The sequence below is a fragment of the Paramisgurnus dabryanus genome, chromosome 2 (assembly GCF_030506205.2).
Source record: "Paramisgurnus dabryanus chromosome 2, PD_genome_1.1, whole genome shotgun sequence".
NCBI lineage: Eukaryota > Metazoa > Chordata > Actinopteri > Cypriniformes > Cobitidae > Paramisgurnus > Paramisgurnus dabryanus.
Window position 1 is genome coordinate 49,367,028 of NC_133338.1, and position 18,288 is coordinate 49,385,315.

Here is an 18,288-nt window from a genome sequence, read left to right on the forward strand (position 1 = left end):
CCTTGATCCACATCACTGAAAAATACCAATTGTCGCTGTATTTTATAAAGAGTTACTACTGAGCTGCTTAATGAGAATGGCTCGGTACCAAAATCTAGTGAGCTGCTTACGTAGGCACTATTGTAAGGCATTGTTGTCACACTCCTGACGTCAAAGCTGTTTTTCTTTTAAACCTTCTTTTGGCCAAATGCGAAGGCCACATTGCATTAATCCTCTGCCAAGAATACATTGTGAAGAGCTCAGTGAAAAAACACTTTAGGAATGGGGTAGAGAAATTCCATTCTTTCCTCCGACCCATATGTTTGTTTAGACTGTTTCTCAAATACGACCCATGGATGCACTTACTAAATTTGCACCTGTACTGGCAGCAGGTGAAACTTAAAGGTCCCATTCTTTCTGTGTTTTTGAAGTTTTGATTGTGTTTACAGTGTGCAATATAACATGTGTTCATGTTTTACGTGTAAAAAACGCTGGATTTTTGACACAATTTACTTATCTCTATAGTGCTGTTTTCATTGTCCTAAAAACGGGCTGATGTCTTCCTTGTTCTATGAAGTCCCTCCTTCAGAAATACGTATCGAATTAATGATGAATGATTGTGTAGCTTGTTTAGTGTGTTGTGATTCAATAGCAGCTTAGCTTTCCGTTAGCTTAGCTGCCGACTGACGTATTCCTGTGGGCGGAGTTTATTCAAAAACTGTTTTACTGACGTCATTAAAGCATATATCAAAACATATATCACCTGGCAGTCAACTTTGAGCTTTATCATTTTACAGGTATTATTTATGCTAGTATAGCAACATTACACACTATAGGGTTTAAAAACGGAATCAGGAAGAACGTGACCTTTAATATATTGGTTTATGAAATTGTATGTTGGGGTATAATTTTGCAATGATGACATGTATTGGGATATGATTTTCAATTAACCCACCAGTATTAATTGTATTTATATTAAATTCAGGCACTGTTTTAGATCTTTCAGTTGATTAAATGTAATGTTACGGGGTCCACCCATAGTCCACGACCTTCAAGTCCAAAAAAAAGTGCGTCCATCCTTCACAAATTAAATCCAGACAGCTCCAGGATGATAAACAAAGGTCTTCTGAGGGTAATCCGCGCAGTGTTGTTGTAGAAATATCCATATTTAAAACTTTATTAACGAAAATAACTGCCTTCCGGTAGCGCCGCCATCTTAGACTCCTCTGTATTCAGGAGAGAGTATTAGCGTAGTGTACGCACTTTTCTTAGTGACGTATGACAAATTCGGAGGGCGGGGGCACAGAGCAGCAGCAGAGTAGCCTCCGTAGGCTGCGTAAGCTCTCTTCCTGAATGCCGACGCGACTAAGATTGCGGCGCTACCTAAAGGTAGTTATTCTCGTTAATAAAGTTTTAAATATGGATATTTCTACAACAACACCGCGCGGATTACCCTCAGAAGACCTTTGTTTATCATCCTGGAGCCGTTTGGATTTAATTTGTGAAGGATGGATTCACTTTTTTTGGACTTGAAGGTCGTGGACCATGGGTGGACCCCGTAACATTACATTCAATCAACTTAAAGATCTAAAACATTTTCTAAAATATCCGAAAATGTGTTTGTCTGAAAAACGATGGACATATGCAACTCGGACAGCTTGGGGGTGAGTAAATCCTGGGTTTAAAATCATTTTTGGCTGAACTATCCCTTTAATAATTATTATTTATTTATTATATATTATAAAACACAGCATACAAAACTGTCAGAGTTTTTTTCTCCAAAAAGGACAAAATATTCAAATTTTTTTGAGGTCAAATGACCGATTTATATGAGGAGAAGATGCAAAAGGGTTCACCAGCTATAATCCGTTGATAACACACAAACTGCTGCCAAAAGTGACTGTATTTAACTTGCATGTTGTGTTTTATATGGTAGAGAAGTGGATGGGTTTAGGGTAAGGGTGTAATGCAATGCTCCAAAATGTATTTAAAATCATAAATGTTTATGAAACCATTTCTAATTTTACTAATGCAGAAAATGCTGTCTTATCTGCTAGCTCATTTTGTTTATCAGGAGACAGTAAAATAATAGCAATAAAGTGAAAAAATCATATGTATAATTTTAACTCATAATTATTTGTGCTTACCTGGTGTGGTATCTGCTTTGAATACCAGATGCAGGAAAACGTTAAACTAACTAAGATAGAAATGGCTTGAATAAGCATTCACACATCAGTGTGCGCCCACACTGTTTAAACATTACAAAATCACTTGTGACAAAACAAACACCTTCAGTCATATCAGTGCCACCCTGTCCTATTTATCAGACAGCCTCCTGAATACAGCGAGTGTAAATATAAAAAAAACAATTTAGGATAACCATTATGGTTGAAACAACATGCAAATATTTATTAAATAGATTGATCCATATCACCGCAGAGACAGGTAGACTATTGCTGAATATGTATAACTCAAATGTGTTTGGTTTCTTTGTTTGCTTTTCCACAGCTCTTGGTTTCATTTTAAATTGGACATTTTACAAGACTTTTTTAAGATGTAAAATATATAAATCTTTGGTGTCCCTAGAATAAGTATTTAATGTTTTAAGAAGATCATTTATTATGGCATGTTAAAATTTCCACTTTGTAGGTGTGAGCAAAAATTTTACGTTTTTGGGTGTGTCCCCTTAAATGCAAATGAGCTGATGAAACGCAAACACTGATCGCCATAATGGTGGTTTATTGAAATTTAAACTCAATTGTGTGGCAATTATTTTCTGTTTCTCTCTGCACTAAATAGCAGTGGCGTGTTTGGATAGTGCAGATTAAAGGGATAGTTCGGCCAAAAATATTAAACCCATGATTTACTCACCTCCAAGCTGTCCGAGATGCATATTTAGAAAATGTTTTAGATGTTTCAGTTAATCAAATGTAAAGTTACAGGGTCCACGTCCTTCAAGTCCAAAAAATGTGCATGCATCCTTTACAAAATAAATCCAAACTGCTCCATGATGATAAACAAAGGCTTCTGAGGGTAATCCGTGCGGTGTTGTTGTAGAAATATCCATATTTAAAACTTTATAAACGAAAATAACTAGCTTCTGGTAATGCCGCCATCTTAGTTGTGGTTTATGAAGGGTCCTGTGCTGCTGCTTTGTGCCCCCGTCCTCCGAATTTGTCATCCGTCACTAAGAAAAGTGCGTACACTACGCTAATACTCTCTCCTGAACACAGATGAGTCTAAGATGACGGCGTTACCGGAAGCTAGTTATTTTCGAGTATAAAGTTTTAAATATGGATATTTCTACAACAACACCGCGCGGATTACCCTCAGAAGGCCTTTGTTTATCATCCTGGAGCCGTTTGGATTTATTTTGTGAAGGATAGATGCAAATTTTTTGGACTTGAAGGACATGGACCCCGTAACTTTACATTTGATTTACTGAAACATCTAAAACATTTTCTAAAATAACCGAAAATGTGCTTGTCTGAAAAATGATGGACATATGCATCTCGGACGGCTTGAAGGGGGGGGGGGCATGGGTTTAATATCATTTTTGGCTGAACTATCCCTTTAAGAGGTGGTATTATTACAATAAGATCCCCTTCTGACATCACAAGGGGAGCCAATTTTCAATGACCTACTTTTTCTTATGCATGCAGAGAATGGTCTACCAAAACTAAGTTACTTGTTTTTTATCAAATTTTCTAAGTTGATAGAAGCACTGGGGACCCAATTATAGCACTTAAACATGGAAAACATCAGATTATCATGATATGTCTCCTTTAAAATAAGCTGTTGGGTTTATAGTCCAAAAGAGAAACAGCATTTCACATTTTCCTTCAGGAATATCGAATTGGTTTTTAGAGTAGTGTTTTTTGATTTACAAATTAAATATACAATGGTGGTTGACATTACTTGAATAGAGTTTCTCATTTTGCACTGCATACATTTATCACATCTCAAAGTGAAATTGAAACCAATGTCTTAGCTGTTATTGCTGCAATTGCTGTAAGTTCAAATCCTTGTGGTGACTCTGAAATTATTGGTGAGCTGAAAAACTAAGGAACCTAGATGGTCTTCAAAAAAGAGCGGTGTGGACTCATCCGTCTGGTATAAGAGCTCTGTGTCCTCTTTTTAGCAGTAAGATGAAAAATTCCATGTGCCTCAAGTGAACCCTGGCCAATGAGAAGACACCGAAAGACACAATTCACAACTTTTATTAGGGACAAAGCGACCTATATGGATGACCACATCCAAATACCCGATCAGTGCCATACGCTACTTTTTAAGAAAATTTGCAGACTGTAAACAGCCTGTTACAAGGAGAGAATGATGTGCAACGTGACCAAGAACAGACCGAGACAGCTATAATCACAATGTCATTGAAGCCCATAACCATCAGGACAGCCAGGCTGAAAACATTCGTCAAGCTTTAATGGCTTTTATTGAGCAGTCACAGCAAACAGTGAAAAACAAGCATTTAAAAAGTAATGGTATAGGTCTAATGTTCTTGGTGATCCATAAAAAGAGAATAAAAAGACCGAAAACAGCTTGTGCGTATAAATTATTTTGCATTCCTTATAGCGAATGTTTCTAATTGAGCTGTGTTTAAGGGTTTAGCAAGCGAACAAAACCAAGGAAAGACGGCAAATAAATAGCATGACCGACATTTAGAAGCTGAAGACAAATTGCTACCAGGATAAATAATATCTGTGAACGCGAAAGCCAAGGGCAGTCTGCAACTCAATTTGTCAAAGATCCATTTAACAGAGTAATGGGTATGGTCCTTCCAGGACTACCCCTGTTTATCTACATCTGACAACAGACTTAAAGCAAACCCATTATACACTTCTTTACAAATGAATGAACGGCTAAACTTAGTTGTGGAGAACTTTTTTGACATGACATTTAATGAGATCTGAGAGAGGAAAGATTATCAGGAAACAATGAATTCGATCTTGGTCTGTTCCTCGCACATAGATCTTGTTTGGCTTCAGTTATTGGACAATGTACATGCTCCTTGTGTAATGCTTTTTGAAGCTCGGCAATATATTTTCCACTTTTGCTGTGTGAGGTTCAAAGTGACCTAAGTAAATGTTTAATTGTTTCTTTAATAGAAAGTTCTGGCACTTGGTGTATAAAACTTTACGTATGTTGGCACAAAGTTTTCAGATGTACGCCAGAACCTGCGCAAAATTTCTTTATGAAACTCAATCAGATACTCAATTACTTTTCTTTACACACAGTCAGGAAAAAATGGTCAAAAATTGGTCACTGGGGCAAAAGCCTTTAACCCTCCTATTATGTTTGGGGTCAGATTGTCTCCAAAGCTACTTTGACATCTCTGGAAAATGTGTTAATTGTGTTTTTAAACCTTTAAACCTACTTTTTGACTTTTCCTTGATACTTTTCCTTTTACTGTTAATATGTGAAAAACTGGTAAAACTGTTCTCAAATTAAAAAATGTTATATTATTTTCATTACTACTTTTATTTATTTTTTTACTAAATATACACTAAATATATGTGTTACAAAATATATAAAAATTAATCCATAAAAGAATTGTGTATAAAAAAATTAGTTGTCTTGAACCTTAAATTTTATTTTAAATTTTAAGTTATTTAGCATATATTAAACTATTTGCATTAAAAGTGTTGCTTTTAAAAAGTGTTGCTAACATTTGAACATAACAAGAGGGCTAAAGGGACACTCCACTTTTTTGAAAATATGCAAATTTTCCAGTTCCCCTATAGAGTTAAACATTTGATTTTTACAATTTTGAAATCCATTCAGCTGATCTCCGGGTCTGGCGCTAGCACTTTTAGCATAGCTTAGCATAATCCATTGAATCTGATTAGACCATTAGCATAACTATCAAAAATTACCAAAGAGTTTCGATATTTTTCCTTTTTAAAACTTGACTCTTCTGTAGTTACATCGTAAACTAAGACTGATGGAAAATTAAAGGTGACATAGAATGATTGAACGGGGTATTTATCCTTGTTCTGTGATGTGACATGTAGACAAAAATGTTTTTGTTTGGGTCTGTAATGCCTTAGAAGCTTCCTAAAAACCTCTCTCAGATAGCTCTATTAGGGTGGGGGATTTTAAACAAGTGGTTTTGCACCTATTTGGCTCCCCCTACTGGCTTAACTTGCAATCTCATTACCGATTGGCTGACATTGATGCCACTCAAAAAATGTAGCCAATTATTTTAAAGTGGAGGGGCAGTGAGATGCCTGTGATGTCATAAGCATCAGTTTTTCAGATTGGGCCGTTTTCTGGCTGACATTTCTAAAAGAGGAATTTCTATGAGACTGAGATGTTTAGCATGTCTAGCACTTTTTGTATGTTCGTGAATGCGGGTGGACTACCATTATTCAACAAAGACAAGGTAAAAATGGTTTTTCATTCTCTGTCCCCTTTAAATGTTGCGATTTTCTTGGCAGTTATGACTAGGAACTATACTTTTATTCTGGCATAATTATCAAGGACTATATTTTCTGCTATACTGCAGCAGGCGCAATGATATTACGCAGTGCCTGAAAATAGTCCCCTTGGTAACTTTCTAAAGCATGGGACTATTTTCGGGCACTGCATAATATCATTGCGCCTCCTGCAGCCATGGTTCAGCAGCAAAGTCCTTGATAATTACACCAGAATGAGAGTATAGTTCCTAACCATATGGGCCAATAAAATCGCAACTTTTAATTTTCCGTTGGTCTTAGTACACAATGTAACTACAGAAGAGTCAAGTTTTAAGAAAAACAAATAGTGAAACTCTTTGGTTATTTTTTTAGCATGATGCTAATGGTCTAATCAGATTCAATGGATTATGCTAAGCTATGCTACACTCTAAAAAAACAAACGGTGCTATATAGCACCAAAACAATTGCTTTGGATCGTAACGATAGAAGAACCATTTTAGTGCCATATAGCACCGGTGAAGAACCAGTGAAGCACCAGTGAAGCACCAGTGAAGCACCAGTGTAGAACCATATAGGGGCCATATAGCACCACATATGGTTCTACATAGCACTATATGGTTCTACACAGGTGCTTCACTGGTGCTTCACTGGTTCTTCACCGGTGCTATATGGCACTAAAAATGGTTCTTCTATCGTTACGATCCAAAGCAACTGTTTTGGTGCTATATAGCACCGTTTGTTTTTTAGAGTGAAGTGGAACGGCCAGACCCGGAAATCAGCTAAATGGATTCCAAAATTGTAAAAATCAAATGTTTAACTATAGGGGAGCTGGAAAATGAGCATATTTTCAAAAAGTGGAATGTCCCTTTAAAATAGTCCTAAATACCATTTACTGTAGGTACAGATATGTATACATTTGGTACCAATATTGATCTCTGAGGTACTAATATTAACTTTTTAGTACATCATTGCACCCCAGTTCCACCCAGTGACAGCTAGGCACCCTTTATAGACTATTATTTTGACAGTTCACCAGTAAAAGATTGCTTTGGCATGGTAGCATCTGTACTGTGTACACTTATTACACAACTTTTTTTATGAGTTTTATGTGTTAAATACGTGGTATATGGAAATTTTTATGCCCATTTTGTGTGTACATCATGTTTAGATCAGGCCAGTTTATACATTCTTCTTTATTTAATTTATCTAATATATAACTGTGTTTAAAGTCCTACTGTAGTAAAAATTTTATTGTTGTTTATGTGGGGTTTTCAATATGCTTTAAGACAAACCATGTCCAAATCATTATTCAACACCATTGCTGAGTATTTTCTATTTTGTCTTTTACAATGACGATCTCATTCCCGTGGTTTTAAATCGTTTTGGTTTCCTACGTCATAAACATCTAACCAATCACACATACGTGTTGCGTGAAACCGGACTTAGCTGTTATGCATCTTAAACTGACGAATGTAGTGGTGCAAAATAGTGGAGGCGGGGACTAATTAGCATATTTATAAATCTGCGTATACTATCTGAGGGAATGGTGTAGAGTTGCATTCAAACTGTTTAAAAACATGAAGAATGTACTGACACATGAAAACTTTTACATATGCTGTCTTGATGCTCAAAGATTAGTTTTAAATTATAAAATGTATCAACTACAGGAGGACTTTAACATTTCAAAGAGCAGGTATACATTTCAGAATGCATAAAAAATTTTAGTCTAGAAAAGTAATAAAATATAATTTCCAATAAAGTAAATGCCTTTTATGGCTTAAAATAAAGTGATTCTTATAAAGTATAATATATATACATGGGTGCAACAATTTCTCAACTTTATAAATGCTTCTAATGTAAACACTTGTGATCACGCACAAGTTGTCGTTATATGAGGTAAAGTTTACGAAAAGTAGTGTTTTGATGAATCATATCAGGTTAGATTTTTTCATATAAAGGTCAGAAGTCCAAAACAGTTTCACCTTGAATATGCACAGCACTTAGAAACCTTGAAAGCTATTCAAGTTTAAGCAATAAATAGAAATAAATACTGCCAAGAGAGTTATATAAACTGTATGTGTACAGTACATCCCCCACATTTTTATCCAAGATAAAATCAATATACACTCAGCCAAGGGCGTTTCGTGAGACCTTTTAGTGCTTTTCAAGATGTGTTTGGAAGCACTTCATGTCATAACAACTATAAATCAATTTTTCTTGTTTTTATTATTTAATTATTTAATAAGGTTGTATTTGTTAACATTAGTTAATGCATTAGCTAACATGAACTAACAACGAATAAACATATAAGCATTTATTCTTTTATTTCATGTTAATTTCAACATTTACTAATACATAAAATCAAAAGTTGTATGTGTTAACATTAGTTAATGTACATCAACTATATATACTGTATTGCTCAGGATCAGGTTAGCTAATGCATTTAATAATGTTAACAAATATAAAGTGATACCAAATATCACTTCATTTGAATGCACAATTAATTATTATAATTTTAAGTTTGTACTACTTTTCAGCATACATTATTTAATTGTTTCAATCATAAGAGCCATGCATGCATGAATATTTTACAATGAGCGTAATAAATGAATGCATTAATGAACAAAATACTTCATTTATTTATTGTAATAAGAGTTAAATGGGTCATACATTTAAGACCACCAACTGAATCTCAAGTCATTTTAATTTTCAGAGCTACTTATTGTAATGCCTCTCTAATTCAAGCGCGTGTGGTTTTCTCGTATTCGGCTTGAGAGATGATGCTGGTTTTGTTGTTAAACTTTTCCAGTGTGCTGTAAACTGCTGAATATATCTGAATATATTAGCTAAGCTTGTTTTTAGCAGGCTTACATGATTTGAAGAGCTGCTGTGTTGTGATATGTACTGTGCACAGCATGTTTCCCCTTTAGTGAGGATGTGGCTCTGCTTCAGCTCAACAGGAGTTAGAAGAATCAAAATCATACAGGAGGTAAACGTTATGTGAAATTTATGTAAACTTATTTCATTAAAATTCACATTTGCAAAGCAATAAAACTTGGTTTTTACCCATATATAGTAAGTATATCAGAAATGCACTGACATGACTACTGCATACATGTAAAACAACTGGTCTGGCATTTACTGACTAGTCGGGTATAGCTCATATGTGAATGATTATATGCTTCAAATACAGGGCAGCATGATATAAACAATCCAACTTTTTTAATGAGGTTGAACTTGCATTCATATCTAATACATCACCATTATCTAAAATTGAGAGGCAACTTTGTATAATTTGTATATTAACTTTTTCTTCCTTCAAAGGGATAGCATTTCTTACAACGAAACAAGAAGCCCAATTTTGGTCTAAGGTTATTCAAAATTCAGCTATTCTTCCAACCAAAACCCAAATATTTATAACTTTAAGTGGAGATGTTCATTGTACCTGGTTGAATTAGCATTGAGTGCATTAAGTATTTGTGTTGGTATGCAAGGTGTGTGTGCAAGTAATGGGACTGTGAGCTATGTCCTAATTATGTTAATTAAAAGCCTTGTGCACTGCAGTCATGAAGATAGATGTAGTCTACCTGCTGTTGCTTTACATTTCACACAGAAACAAAAGTAAACCAGACACTTTTAGGTCCACGAAATTCACGAGACATGCTGGGAGAAATTGTCACTCTTTTGAGGGAGTTAATTTCTGTTGAAGTTTAATTCATACTCATTATCAATTTAAGCATCCTAGACATTGTGTAAGAAGATAAAAAACACACATTATTCAAGAGTCTGATCAGCACCAACTATTTGGCAGTATGTTTTATTATCAGCTGGAAAAAGTGATCCCAATAACATTGTTCCTCTGTATCTTCATTGTTATAGACTCTTACCCTCTTAAAAACAAGGGGCCTTATATTGCACCCAGCGCAATTGACTTTGTCAGTGACGCATGTATCATTTGTATTTTGCACCGGCGCATAGCGGGTTTTTCCCTCCACAGACGCACGTCGTCAAACTAGGGAATGAACTTGCGCTCACTGGGCGGTTCAGTGCAAAAAAGGAGGCGTGTTCCGGCGCAAACCATCCCTGATGCTATTTTGCAGTTTCAAAAAACAACAACGTTGCGCGTTGTTCATTATGCGGGCGCATGCTTGACCATAATGTATAGAGTGCACAACGCGCACACACTTTGCTTATCTAATCTACACAGATGCAACAGTTATTTTAGCAAATCATAAATTGTTACAATAAAAAATATTAACACATGAGATAAGGGAAATCATTTTGGGGTTTAGCATTGTGATAATAGTTTTTATTTATTTTGTGTGGCTGCATTAAAAAATAATCATGCAAATAACCATTTAAATATTTTCATATGTTTGTTGTGTGGCTGTATTAGGGTTGCCGCGGTGACAGAATTTTCCCACCGGTTAATCGGCGTGTCACAAGCCGGTGATCCCGGTTTCACCGTGTGGGAGGGGCTTATAAATGCGCATTCAGATGTGCACATTTTAGTTTCACTTTTGAATTACGCAACTGTTTAAATGCAGTGCTTGGGTACGCTGCGTTAAATCGCGTATGAATTTGCATGCAATGCGAGTGCAACAGCTGGTTTAATTAAGTGCTTGAGTCAATGTGGGCAGGTAATTCTCAAAGAACCCGCCAGTCCCAAGCAGAGCAACCGGCTACTTCTCCATAAAGCGCGGCTTGAATGATGGGTTTATTATTTTTCTTGATGAAAAACACAACAACAAAAATGATTTCGCTTATATTAAACATCATATATGTATATTATAACAAAAACGAGTAAGCACGCGGCTTCTGTCATCATCTGGTCAGTCAGCTCGTCTCGCAAACTCTGACAGAAATAAATGAAATCTGACACCTGCGGCTGCTCTGTGACGTGATGCGCGTTCAGCTCCGCTAAATTCAGACAACAGACACATTCAGTTGTAAGTGTTTGCTCTCTCTAATGAAACTAAATGATTTAATTACACGAAAATATCAAAACGACGGTGAAAGACGGTGTCGCGGTGGGCAAGTGATCTAACCGGTGAGAGGCTGAAGCACCGGTTATCACCGTTTCACCGACTATCGCGGCAAGCCTAGGCTGTATTACGTTTATTTTATGTAAATAATAATTAAAATGTATTCATAAGAAACCTTAATGTATGTGAACTTGATTTGTAAGTGTACTTTGGGGTTGGACTGCTTGCCTTTCTTGGCTTTCAGCGGTGAGGGTGGACGCAGCGATGTCCTCTGCTGACGTCAGGTCCTGTGTAGAGGCAGATCCACCTCCCGTTACACGGCGTGCCCGATTTATGCTGGCAAGTTTGGGATTCCCCCGTCTCCTGACATCATTGTAGCGCTTGCGGCGCAACGTCCTGGGATGCCAGCTGATGAGACAATTGTGGCTATTTCCTCTCACGCCTGTTTAACCTACGCTGATTTGGGCGGGTTTCTCCTATCCCCATACAAAACAACTTCTCTCTCTTTGACTGCTCTTACAAGAACGTCGGTCTCTTCGGCTGTGAACCGCTCCTGGTGTCCGCCTGGTAAATCCGTCATAATAATAGCAACCCGCCATGGAACTTGCGCACTTGCGTTTTTGGATGACGTTCTGATTGGTTTATTTGACGTTACGCCCATACCACACCTATGAATAATGAACCTAATTCAGACCAACCCCTTATTGATTTGTGCCTGGTGCAAGAGTTATTTCTCCCGCCGAGAAAATAGCAACAGCGCCCAAGATCCGCCCACAAAGTCACTTGCGCTTTGCGCTTTGCACTTGCGTTTCAGATCGTTAAAATAGGGCCCAAGGGGTTTAAAGAGCACCTATTTTGTTTACTTTTACAAGATGTTATGCAAGTCTCATGTGTGCCCAGAATGTGTCTGTGAAGTTTTAGCTCAAAATAAATCCCCTACATATCATTTGTTATGGCAAAAATGTGTTGTTTCCATGTGTTTACCTTTAAATGCAAATGAGCAACTGTTCCCCACTCCGCTACCAAAACCAAGCGTGCTGCACAAGCCCTCAAAAGTGAAGCCAAATCGTCTCAATCGCCCCGCAGTGACCGGTCCTATTATAGTTCATAAACCCCACCTCCCCATGTTATTCAATGGGACTTCAGACCAACTAATCAATTTAATTACACTTCAATTATCTTTTTTCCGAAGCTGGTTTCTGTCATTTACTGCAGTTTTTATCACGCTGATGTACATTCAAGTGTTTGTTTTTAAAATAAGCTGTAATATGTGCATTCTGCGAAAGCGAGGGCAGGGCCTTGATTTCGCAGCTTTACTTCCTGCTCACTACTGCGCAGACGCAAGATCCAAGATGTCTGTGCCGTATCGAGACACTGTCGGTTTAACTTTTCACCAATGGAAGAGAGCGAACGGGCGTCATCCATCATTTTTTACAGTTTATGAACAAAACAGTGAGTGCTTTGAGTTAAAATTAGTGATGGAAGAAATGAAGCTTTTCGAAGCTTTGAATCAACTGAACCAATTGCTTCGTAAATTGATTCAGTTTTTCGAAGCGTTCGAAACACCATACACGCTGGCGACACCTGCTGGTCAAAATAGTGTAAAAGCAGCAAGATCTGTTTAAACATTTTACACTTTTTATAACATAATAGCAAGATTGTTCTAAAAATATGTTTTTAAGAAAAATAAATTATTTAATTAAATTAAGACATAATTAAAAGTGTATTCTGTGTTTTTATTTATGGCAAACAAATCATTAAAACAAACTCACTTTTTAATTATGCACATTTTTGTCATTAAATCTGCCTATAAAGTAAAAGTATACAAAATGGTAGTGTTATTAGTCAGAAGGATGAATGTTTCATCAACCTTTACAATAAAACTGACCCGAGTTCACTTACACTGGTCATTTGTGATCAACTCCCCCCTGGTGGCGAATCATCAGATTTTTGAAACGTTTCGAAGTAATGACATAATGAAGCCTCGTTTGCTAAAATCACGTGACTTTGGCCAGTTTGAAACAAGCTCCGAACCAATGATTCGAAACAAAAGATTTGTAAGCGTGCTTCGAAATCGCCCATCACTAGTTAAAATATATCTAATTCGTGTGAATAGTCTGAGACAATGGTATCTCACTGCAGACAGCGTACAACTAGCTAAAGGCGCAAACTATGGTATTGTAGGACTGTCAGTCAGTGACCGTGGGCGGAGTTATATCAGTGTGATGTCACATTGATAAGAGAATCAAAACAGCACGTTTAATCAGACTTCTTTGATTTAATGGGGATTTAAAATGAGCGAAACACATTTATGTTTGTAAAAGTGTTTAACAAATTAAAGTGCATCTACTGCATGTGTGATTATACAGTTTTGGAAAGAGATCAATATCAGAGAGGCATTCATGAGAACACAACAGGCTAATATTTATCTATTCAATGAATTCACAAAGAAGAGTTTCATTAACAGAATATAAAAAAACACTTCACCACCTGTGTAACATGAGAAAGTATTTTTTTAAGTTATATTTTTTTGGCCATTTGAACATTAAGTGAGGAAAGGACAGAAAAGTACAGGGAGAAGAGAGAGATATGGGATCGCCAAATGACCACGAGCCGGGAAGCACCACATGTCGGAGCGTTGCCCACTACACCATCGGCTCTGACATGAAAAAGTATTTCTATCATGAAAAAGTAAAAGCGGCCTGAGAAATGCAAGAGATGTTACTTGTAGGTAGTTGTGCTTTGCAGAACCTGGCTTTACAACCAGAACCTCCTCACAGTACTGACGTTGTTTACTTTAATATTCTAATGTAAGAGCCTCAGTATTGTTCATTAGATAAGGACACAGAGCTATCTGTATTCCAAAAACTTTTTGTGATGCTCTTTTATACGAGCAAACATGTGAGGGAAGACGATAACGTGCGCTTTAATGAGAATAAATAATGGCTCTGCCACAATAGCCCAGAAAACAAGTGTGTTTATTGTTATGCACGGTGCTCAGAATCACAACTAATCCAAACGTGAAATATGCACAAAATACAAAACGAAAAACTCCACAGGTTGCGGTTTAAAGGGATTTTAGTGGTATCTGATTTGATCTAACTGATTTAATAAAATGATCTTTTTATGCTTGTGTCTCTCATGCAGGATTGCCAGTGGTGTCTTCTGGGAGCAGTTTGTGAAGTTGAGGTTCTTCTGCAGACTGAAAACCACAGAGATTTCAGACATTTATAGGTTTGTCTGTTTTGTGTTTTGATCTCATATCTTTCTACTCACATTCTTCTTGACAAATGCTCTCAATGACGTGACAATAAAATAGACGTTTATGCCGAGCTGAAGAACAGCCGAAGCTACCATCATGGCATCTAGCTTCTTTCGAGACATCTAAAGATGGAAAAGATCAGTGAGTCTTGAGCAAATGTCTACACCAGAGGTTCTCAACTGGTTTTGCTACAGGATCTAGATGTTACACTGGATATCAAGTGGAGACCTAACATGGTCCAACATTTTTCATTATATACAATAAACAAGAAGTATTGCACAAAACAAATGATGGTCTCTGATGTTCCTAGTGACATATTTGCAGCCCACCAGTTGAGAAGCAATAACTAACCCATCTAAATACAAGAATCATTACCATATTTGAATCCTCAAAGTACAGAACGGCATCATCTCCATTCATCTGTTCTTGGATGAGTGTTGCAGAATAAAAGCTCGCCCTCACCAAATCCCAAGAATACAATGCAACACCCATCAAAGCCAGAAAAGCACTGGCTTGGTTTAGGATCAAAGCTAAGATATCCTGAAATACAAAAACAGCAAGTCTGCAAACTTAACAGACCAGAAGTGTCAATGCAATTAATGTAAGTAAGATGTGTTTGATAAACATTTACCAAAACTTTACTCAAATAGAAGCATACAAGAAGAGTCATAATTCCAGATATGAGGAACTGAAATTCAAAGCAAACAAATGTTTGAATTTAAACAAAACAACCATCATCTATAATTTACTTTCATAACATAATTTTTTTTTTGAATAAGCAGAAACATTCTTACCACAGCACCAAGCCAATAGGGACCATAAAACTTCATAATGTAATCATGTATCCCCCAGTTTGCAAACAAAATCCCTGTTGCGATGTTGAGGATTCCCACTATAATCTGCAGAATCTAATAAATATGAGAGCAGGTTTATAAACCACCAACTTGTTGTGCCATTAATCTCACAATTGTAGTGTGGCTTGGGTGTCCGAAAACGTGTTAGGGCCACACTGTACTGTCAGCTGTCATGTCTGTATCAGAGTCTGACTCACCCCTAGTGCTGTTATGAGGTACAACATTGTACGTTTGACGTCTTGAGGTATTGAACCCGCTGGACGGAGTTTACCCAGGATGTGACCCAATGTGGGCCATTTGCTTTTTGGATTTGTGTTGATCCTCACAGTCATCCTGTAACAATGAACACATGCAAGTGATAATGTTAAACCTTTCTGCAGACGACAATGAATGGTCTGTGTTTCTGTTTATTGGATTAAAACATAAGATTAACCACTTTACTACCATTCTAATGCTACGTACACACCAAACGTGGGGCATCGCGTTACTCGCTCTAGATTACTCGCGGGATTTAACTTTGTGTCATGCAAATTTTTCGCTCGGGTTGAATATTTTAAACTTACTGTGGGTTCACACCAGATGCGAGTTCAACGATTTGCGCGAGTAGATTACATACAAAGTCAATGCAAAGACGCGATCAGACTCTCCTCGCGTGGGGCGATGCGAATGACGCGATATGGGTGGCCGTTTGCTGCGAAAACACGGGCTATTCGCCTCAAACGCGTCTTCGGCCAAGTTAAAAATATTCAACTCGAGCGAAAAATTTCCATGACACGGAGTTAAATCCCACAAGAATTCTGGAGTGAGTAACACGATGCCCCACGTTTGGTGCCGCATTATGCGAAGACGCGTTTGAGGCGAATAGCACGTGTTTTCGCAGCAAACGCGCCGCCTATATCGCGTCATTTGCATTGCCCCACGCGAGGACGCGTCTGATCGCGTCTTTGCATTGACTTTGTATGTAATCTACTTGCGCAAATTGTTGAACTCGCATCTGGTGTGAACCCACAGTAATGCTACGTGCACACCAAATGCGGGACATTGCGTTACTCGCTCTTGGCTCGCGGGATTTAATTTCGTGTCATGCTAATTTTTCGCTCGAGTTGAATATTTTCAACTTGGGCGAAGATACGTTTGAGGCAAATAGCGTGTGTTTTTTTCCATATCACGTCATTTGCATCACCTCATGCAAGGACGCGTCTGATTGCGTCTTTGCATTAACTTTGTATGCAATCTGGCGCAAATCGTTGAACTCCCATCTGGTGTGAACCCACATTTACACAAACTGTGCACTGTTAGAAATATTGTCAAAAAAAAAAAGATCTCCAGCTGTGACTGGGACAGTGCCCTTTCAAAAAAGTACACATTTGTAACTAAAAAGTGCATATTAGTCAAATTGTGCCAAATGTATACATATCTGTACCTAAATGGTACATATTAGGACCTAAATGGCACATAAAGGGTTATGCCACAGTGACAAAATGGGGACCATTTTTCTGAAAGTGTTAACATATAAATCAACAGCATGAATTGTTGCTTGAAAGCATGAAACCTGTTTTTACAGCAGTTTTGTGAACAATATTGAATAACTTGCACTTCAGTCAAAATTATGACAGTATTTTTTGTCCAAAGAAAATAAGAGAAGAGGGAAGTTTTGCTCTATTTGATCCCGAAGCAAAAGAAAACTGATCCGTTTATCATGAAGTGAAAGTGAAAGGTTTGTCTACGAAGGCACGCATGCTCAAAATGAAACCTCTATTTGATCTACAGACTTAACTTTTGTATAACAATTACTATAAAACTCTGAAAGATAAACAAACAAGCCTTCAGAAAAGTACATTTTAAGTAGACATTAATTCATTGCAATGGTTCTAAATCTTATCACCTGCTTCAGATTTTAAGTCTCTTTCAAGTCTTTATAAAAACCAATCTGCTTAACATGTCAGATTTTATTAAAGCAATAGTTTTCTTCATTATCAATAGCATGTGCATTTTACAAATGTATGAGAAAGATTTTGTGTTAAAATAAGACTCACCTTCAATGTGATTGTCTCAGTACAGTTTGACTCTCTTCCCCTCTTTAACCCGGGGCTGCGTTTCACTCCAGTTTAGACACGCACTCTGGAACTTCCCTAAACAGTGTCGTCAAGTGAACGAGGGAAGTTTATATAAACAGACACCCCCTACATTGGCTGCGTCTAAAAACTTATGGAGCAGATAAGTTGCCTTGCTTCCTCATGAGGCAATGACTTTGGAGGCATGGAGGAATTCAGGCAGCTCATAGAAATGCTTTCGGACACACTTCATAGGCAGCGTGTTTAAAATATAAACAGAGAGCACCTTTGTGATAACAAATCACATATTTTAAAACTACAATAGTAATTTCTTGCTAGAAATGCAATTAAAATGTGTGAAAATATACATTTATTTACGCTAAATTTGTGCTCCAGTCGCTTTCTTGGCCGCCATTTTATTTTTTCGAACTCAGCCATGCTCGACCAATCACATTCCCCATGCGCACACACACATAGAATTGTGGGATTGGACGATGGAGCTCCAGGAAATGCCTTAAGGATATATTTATATTGCTGTTCCTCAAACCTTTTCAGGTATTTTCGTTATAATAAAGAATAAGTATAATGATTATGTTTGATGAGTGTTGCTTTTTCAAATGCACGTTATAAACGACTCAAACTAACAGTGATTTCAAATCGATAAGGACTTACTGATCAAAAGCCGTAGTACATGAAATAGCTGTGAATAATATCGGCTGCGCG

The 18,288-nt window shown here is 37.2% G+C and overlaps 1 protein-coding gene across 1 annotated transcript; it reads right to left on the reverse strand.

The window, feature by feature from the left end:
- Window positions 1-14,354: 14,354 nt before the first annotated feature.
- Window positions 14,355-17,748, reverse strand: LOC135743688 (uncharacterized). The gene is made up of 7 exons (XM_065261463.2): window positions 17,548-17,748; window positions 15,709-15,844; window positions 15,452-15,565; window positions 15,289-15,345; window positions 15,033-15,197; window positions 14,672-14,779; window positions 14,355-14,597 (listed from the first exon to the last, which is right to left on the reverse strand). Exons 2-7 carry the CDS (start codon window positions 15,841-15,843, stop codon window positions 14,535-14,537), a joined length of 642 nt encoding a protein of 213 aa, XP_065117535.1. The 5' UTR covers window position 15,844; window positions 17,548-17,748; the 3' UTR covers window positions 14,355-14,534.
- Between the last annotated feature and the right edge of the window lie 540 nt (window positions 17,749-18,288).